Here is a 7,697-nt window from a genome sequence, read left to right on the forward strand (position 1 = left end):
TCCTTTGTTGCTGAGACCTACAGCTTGGGATGGAGAAGACAGCCATGCAGGCCCAGCAGATGGATGCAAAATGGTCGGGAAGCTGTTGATCTTGTGAAAGCAAGCAAGCCCACTTTATAACTAGAATAGCTTGTGCAAACACTATAACTGTAGTCAGAGACGTTGAATGTAAATGCAAGGGTCTCCTGGTGAGATGGAGCCTCGAGGAAGCTTCCTTGGGTCTCCCCATCCCGGGTGGGGCTCTGAAGGAGAAGGGGGAGTGTGGGCAAAGCGCCAAGTCAGAACCCCCTGTACAGCACAGGCTTTCCTTCTGTCTTTCAGATCTTCATTTGGATTGGCAAAGATGCCAATGAAGTCGAGAAAAAGGAATCAATGAAGTCTGGTAAGCTGTCCTGGCACAACTGTAGCACTAACCCAGTATGGTTATCATAGCCGGGCTGGCTATCCCCAGCCTGTCTTAGCTTGTCTTCCAAAAGTACATATCGGAGCGCTCCAGCTGTCCATCAGAATTTAAGTAATAGTATCTTTTATTTTTATTTTTTTATTTTATTTATTTATTTATTTATTTATTTATTTTTGGTTTTTCGAGACAGGGTTTCTCTGTGGCTTTGGAGCCTGTCCTGGAACTAGCTCTTGTAGACCAGGCTGGTCTCGAACTCACAGAGATCCGCCTGCCTCTGCCTCCCGAGTGCTGGGATTAAAGGCGTGCGCCACCACCGCCCGGCTAATAGTATCTTTTAAAGTGAAAAAAATTTCATGATACAAAAAAATGTTTAATTGCCTAATTTAGAATGTATGTATGCATGCATATGTGTGTATGTATTGGTTATTTGAGACAGAGTTTCTCTGTAGCTTTTGGAGCATGTCCTGTAACTCACTCTGTAGACCAGGCTGACTTCAAACTCACAGAGATCTGCCTGTCTCTGCCTCCCAAGTGCTAGGGTTAAAAGCACACACTACCACTGCCCAGCTTAGAATTTTTTTTTCTGAAATTTAGAATATGATTATTTCTGAAAAGTTTTGGTGTCCTTTTAAACACAGGATAATCTCATAAATTTTGGAATTCTTTCAGTCAACAATGAGACTTTATAATGTACTCTTTATAGCCGATGAGAGAAACATTGTTTGTAGTAGGAAATTGTTTGTAGTAGGCTACTTGGGGGCAAGAAGAATGTAACCCTTTACTTGTATGAAAGAATTTTCATTGTATATTTGTTCCAATTTAACTGAAACTAACTGAACTTTTGTCTTTTCAACTCTTTTTAGCCAAAACATACCTTGAGACAGACCCTTCTGGAAGGGATAAGAGGACACCAATTGTCATCATAAAGCAGGGCTATGAGCCGCCCACATTCACGGGCTGGTTCTTGGGCTGGGACTCCAGCAGGTGGTAAACTGAGTTTCATAAAGCCAGCTAATCTCACTGCGTGGGGCAGTCACCCCACATTGTACTGGGGATTTGTTTACTTTTTGTTGTTTGGTTTTAGAAGATAAACCGCTGCCAAATGGCTGGTTTTTTTTTTTTTTTAAACGACTAGCATGAGCTCCCCCTCTTCTCCTTGTTCTTTGGTCTTCTTTTTCCACCTCTTCCTCTTCTTTGCTTTTTTTTTTTCTTAAAGGAATTGTTGTGTGTTACTATATTGAAATAGCTTAAAGCAAACATTTGTTTTTGGATCCGTTTTACTGGTTTTTTTTTGTTTGTTTGTTTTTGTTTTTGAGACAGGGTTTCTCTGTAGCTTTGGGGCCTATCTTGGAACTAGCTCTTATAGACCAGGCTGGCCTTGAACTCACAGAGATCCGCCTACCTCTGCCTCCTGAATGCTGGGATTAAAGGCGTGCGCCACCACCTCCCAGTTCAGTTTTGCTTTTCATAAGATCTAGAAAAAAAAAGACCATAATAACATCTAGGGGAATTTCTGAGGAAGGAATTTTAGAATCCAGCAACCACTCTCAAACTTGACTTCCTACACTATAGAGCGCTCCAGCACTCCTGTGTGTTTTCCTTCTGAAAATTCTGTTTGCAGGATGGTTTATGTCCCTGCTTGGATGCCATCCACTCCCAAGTGTCCTTTTCTGAGACAAGCTTCTTCAGCCTTTTTAGAAACTGAAGTCTCAAGAAATTCATGATAAAGCAAACTGTACTCCTATCGGTTGAACTTTACATATTTGATAGGATGTGCTTAATATCATAAAAATATGTACTGAATGCTGTTTTTCACCATTAAAAAATATATCTTTTTGGAAAATGTTTTGTTTTGTGACATTTTAGTCAAATTAAATGAGTTAATAATTATTAATTTTGTAGCTTAATACTTTTATGTGTAAGTAGATATGAATTTAACATTTCTTACATTGTTATTTAGTAGCCAAGTGACTTTTCTATGGTTAGATTATTATAACATATTTTACATATCACAGACTGCATAAAAAGCACAGGCTCCAGAGGCCAGGAGTTGGGGAAGAATGTAGAACTCTGGTAAACACAGACAGCAGACAGCCTTCTCCAGAGAAGTGCTGAGCACAGTGCTATAGTTTGAGAAGACCTAGCTGGGCAGGTGATATTTTATCAACAGAGGGCAGAGAGCCAATCAGGCCCAGCAAGGTGTGCCAAGCACAAAGCTCTTGAAGAGGAAGGATACCAAACGAGAGCTCACAAGCAACAACAAATCATAAACAGGTGGCCTGGGAATGGATATAGACAACCATGGCCAGTCAAAGGCTGAGCCCGGAATGTTCCACCAACTAGAGATTTCAGTGAGGCAGCAGGAAGAACACAGGTGTCCTAGAGGATGCTTTCTTGAGATTGCTGACCTTTAATCACAAATGTGGATTTTATAGAAGCACCCATCTTTTGGGTGTTTGGATAATTTCCCCAGCAAGACAGCCAGATATCCCTGTGGATGCTGAAGGGATTACCACCAAACTGTTCCCTCCTTCATCAGCTGGGAATTGATGAGTACTTGGAGAAGCCAGCAGCAAATGGCAGAGCTTCCTTCCCTTGCAACAGGATTCGCTCATCTCAAGACAGGCGACCAGAACAAAGATCCCATGGTATCTGAACCACAGCATTTTGAATCCCTTCTCTAAAGCAGACCACCTTACACTGTAATAGAAAAACTGGTGCCCAAAGTGGAATTTTGCTATAGCAGTGTTGGGCCTTGTTTTGTTGGTAGACATGTCTTAAACAAATATCATAAGCCAGGAGTAAAGCAGTCCCTTTGTTGCCTAAAAACATCAAGTAAGACTTTTACAGCAGTAAATAAGAAGGCAGGCTATGTTCCTCCTGGGAAAAGACAAGAAGACTTCAGGACACTAATGAGAGCAGACTGCTCTCTCCTGCTTTCAGTAGCCTGCTCCAAATCAGGGCCTGGGGTGGGCTGGGGTGAGCAGGAGTAAGCAGTTCCAGAATTGAAAAGCCCTCTACCACCACTCCATGCTCAGGAACGCAATCTGAACCGGCTGAGGATTAGCAACTTGGAAAAGCCATGGTATCTATAAACAAAGCAACAGTAGATAAAGATGGTACTCAGACCTTGCTCAGGGGCTTTCCAGAAATGTGAGCCAAACCAGATACAAAATCAGATTAAGGCTGTTTTTGTGCTGAATGTGGCTGCTATTAGCTCAGCAGAGAAAGGCTATTAACCAGCCAGGGCACTGTTCAGACAGAGCCTCAGCCTACGGCTTCCGTCACATGCAGTTCTCTGGAAAAAACAGACCAAAAGCTTCTGTTTTTGAGCAATTTTATTTTGCCAAAAATTTGAAAGCTTGGTTTACAAGTTCCTATGATCGTTTGACCATTGAACACCTGAGAAAGTCATGCTGTATTCAGCTCAAAACACAGGATCACTTGTCCACCCCTGACATCTATGGCAGAAGAGGTACATGCCTTCCAACATATGCTATAGATGTGCTCCAGGGCTTCTTCTCTCATGAACTTAATTATGAGCACCTTAGAGAAACAAGATTTTCATCATTTGGTCCTTTTATTCTTTCTGTGAACTCTGTGCAAATTACTGGTACTGAATAAAAAGGCCCACCAGTAAGTCCATGCTATGGAGAGTTCGGACTTGATATGGACAACATGCTATCTTAGACTTCTCAGGCACGCAGATCGCCGCGTCTGGGCATTTGCTGTTCCTGATGACCGCACTTGTCGGTACCATGTGGGAGTTAATGAGCGATGTGTTATAGCAGAAATAGTCCATTGCTCCCTGATAAACTGCAGCTAGGGTTACAGAGTCACGGCTGTGCCTCCGGAGTGCTGGGATTAAAGGCGTGAGCCTCTACTGCCCGGCTTAAAATGGGTAATTTATAAAGACAAGAGTTTAAGCTCTTCACACTCTGGAAGTTCAAGAGCGTGGTGCAGATGTCCTCAGCTGTGGTGAGGGCTTCATGGCAGAGTCTTCACAAAAGGGGTAAAGTGGAGAAAAAGAAAGTAGGAGATAGAGGAGAGGCCAGGCCGACCCCAGCACCATCCCTGCCTGAGGGCAGTACCTTCCGTTAGGGCCCACACTTCACAGTGTTCGTCACCTGCACACCAACACACTGGAGACTAAGCACTCAGCACACAGCACAACCAAACCAGAGCATATACCAGTAAAACATTCCCTTCCAATTGCCACGTCTACACTTCTTTATACAGATCCATCATGTTATCATAAAGTAAAATAAGAAAGCAAAATACACACGAATGCTATGCTCACATCTCTCTACATAACTGCCTAGAGCCAACAATTAGATGGACTCCCCAAGGGTTGTTAGTATTCAGGCATCTGCACTGGCCTGCCCTTGGGGTCCTCACAGGATCCGACCTCAGCTGCAGCCACTACGAGCTCCTCCGGTGCACATTCCCTACGTTCCCTTCTAAAAGGTGGACTTGCCCAACAAAAGCAAAAAAGAAATATATATTTGTTACCTTTCTCGACATAACAGAGATCACCATCGACAGAGCATGACTTGAATCCAGGTAGTTTGACGCCAGTGTGTATTCTTCCTGTTTCTCCATGAACATGGTTCCAGTGAATCTACATATATAATAGCACTTCTGCCTGATAATAAAACCCCCCACTCAGATCTGCACTAGAATTTGGAGCAGGTTTCCTGTAGAGAAAATGTAGACTATGATTCAGAGTAGTTAAACAATGAGAAACTCTCCTTGTATTATGATCATTTCAACTTACCAAGACCCAGCATGCACACTGCCCCTCCCCCATCTGTGGGGAGGAGAGAAGAAATCTCTAGGTACAGTGAGAAGTTCTGAGAACATTAGCAATGGACCCTCATGTTTTCTGTCCCAGAGGCTAACAAGATGGAGACTTTATACTAGTGCAACATGAGGAATGCCTTTGGCACTCACGAAAGGATACTCTGAAAAGAGAACAGTTTAATATTAGAGATTTGGGACCATTTTTCCTCTTCTTCTCTCTTTTCCTCTCTTTCTACCCTACTTTTTTTGTTTTGGGGCAACTACCAATTATGTGGACATTTACTTTCCAGGCTTTTAAGTGTTTTTTTTTCCCCAAAATATTTTTGACATTCGTTTAATGTCTGATAAATGAAACAGAACTATCACAAATATTAAATGTTTATTCATGATTGTGTGTGTGGTGTGTGCGTGTGCTAACACATGTGGCACGCCAGTGCGCACGGAGACCTCAAGTTAACAGTGGTGTCTTCCTTGACCGTGCTTCACTTTATTACTGCATGTGTGTGCGCACCTGCACAAAATAAGAATGAAAAAATGGGATGGAGATTGGTGGCTAGTCATAAGTGAGACATGGAATGAGACAGTGTTTCTCTGTAGCTTTTTGGAACCTGTCCTGGGACTAGTTCTTGTAGACCAGGCTGGCCTCGAACTCACAGAGATCCACCTGTCTCTGCCTCCTGAGTGCTGCGATTAAAGGCGTGTGCCACCATCACCCAGCTCGGAATAAATGTCTTAATGATTCTGAGATTTCTTTTTGGAGCTCTTAAATAAATTACCATCAGACAGTATGGACTAACTCAATAGGCCATGTTTCAACAAGGGCAATAGTGAGATCACACAGCAGACTGAACTAGTTTACAGGTCAAAAACCTGTTGAAAGTCACAGTAATTATGTATTTGTGCATCTAAGAGATCCATTGGCCTGTTCTTCCAATCAGAGGCCTTTCCTCCTATTTAGCTGGATATTTCACTTGGAGAGTCCAATAAAAATGCCTTAAATGAAGAGTAGAAAGACAGCAAAGGCTAGGAGGCACATGTTACTTTTAGTATGTACTTGTAATTTTATGTGGTGGATTATGGGAGAGAAGACAGGTACTACAAATATCAGAACTGCTCTGAGGTCTGGGATATGGTTAAAAAACGAAACCATGTCGGTTAGTCAACAAACTTATTGGCAAGAAAAACTTTATACATTTCTTTAGCAGTTGCTCAAAATTGCTTGTCAATGACTGAGCAGAATACTTCCTTGAAATGAGATCATCAGTCCCTGGTCCTTTTTTCGATGGTTCTGGATTGAGGGATATTGAGCTGAATCTGCAAAACTGTAACTAAAAGTAGAAGCCTCAGGCCCTGGTGTCTGCCTGAACCTATAGAGTGTCTCAGGATAGCTTCAAACTTGCATTTATTTAGATAAATGCGAACAATGTAATAGTTGTAGTTACAAACATCATCCAACAGATGTCAGTGTTGCCCTCAAAACTAAAATCTCCCACAGAACCCCCAGGTGTTTCCTCAGGACACCCCAGGGCACAGCAGTGCAATTTTGAACTACATCTTCTTGGGATTATAACTAAATAAAATACCAAAATAGGCTCTGTGCAGCAAAGTGAGGAATGGGTTTCATAAATTCCGTGGCTTTTAATCATTTGCTGCTGTTTGTATATAGTTATTACATATATATAGTTATATATGTAATATATATAATAATATATAGTATATATTATTATAGAGTAAGCATAGCAAACATTTTTTCTATACAGAGCTACAGGGAAAATACATCAAGCTTTGGAGGGGGGATCAGGTGGTCTATATTGCAGTCATTCTTTCTGTTGGAGTTCTTCAAGTCACATGGAAATTCTGAATCTCTCACACTCAGCAGGCTGTGGTCTGCCAGTGACTGTTGCAATCAAAGGCCGGGAATAAACCAATGAACTTCAGTGAGAGGCTTCTGCAAGGCCAGAGACTCAGTGTTTGCAGATCTCACCTGCTTAGCTTCCAAGACTGCAAAAATGCAACCGAGCAAGGAACACCTGCCGGGCCTGCTTGAGCTCAACACTACTGTAAATGGGGAAATTTTACTCTGTATTAAGGAGATTTGCAGGCAATTCTAGCTTAATCAAGAATGGCTGTTAAAGTTCCCAAGGAGAGCAATTATCGCACTAAAGCTTTTCTCGCTTTTTAGGCTAATGACTGTAAATGACTAATGAGATCCCGTACTTACAACAATCTTTAGCTCAGATTACATCCAATAACTTGATAGAATATGTCATTTGAGATTTCTAGTCTTTTCTTGCAAAATTAATGATGCTGTATTAAAACTTAGCACTCTGCTTATTGCTTAGGTTTTATATTAGTTATTAAAAACAACAACAAAATAGCCAGTGGCGGCACACTAACCCCAGCACTAGGGAGGAAGAGGCAGGTAGAGCTCTGCATCTGAGGCTGGCCTGGTCCAAGACTACACACACACACACACACACACACACACACA

The 7,697-nt window shown here is 42.0% G+C and overlaps 1 protein-coding gene across 2 annotated transcripts in view; it reads left to right on the top strand.

Annotated features, from left to right (window-relative positions):
• Scin (scinderin) overlaps positions 1 to 1,394 on the top strand; it is a 69,027-nt gene extending 67,633 nt beyond the window's left edge. For both annotated transcript variants that reach the window (XM_038337130.1, XM_038337131.1), the window contains 2 exons: positions 322 to 382; positions 1,267 to 1,394. In XM_038337130.1, the coding sequence (XP_038193058.1) occupies positions 322 to 382; positions 1,267 to 1,394 (189 nt within the window). The remainder of the gene's footprint in view (positions 1 to 321; positions 383 to 1,266) is intronic.
• The last annotated feature ends 6,303 nt before the right edge of the window (positions 1,395 to 7,697 follow it).

Source organism: Arvicola amphibius, chromosome 7, assembly GCF_903992535.2.
Source record: "Arvicola amphibius chromosome 7, mArvAmp1.2, whole genome shotgun sequence".
Taxonomy (NCBI): domain Eukaryota; kingdom Metazoa; phylum Chordata; class Mammalia; order Rodentia; family Cricetidae; genus Arvicola; species Arvicola amphibius.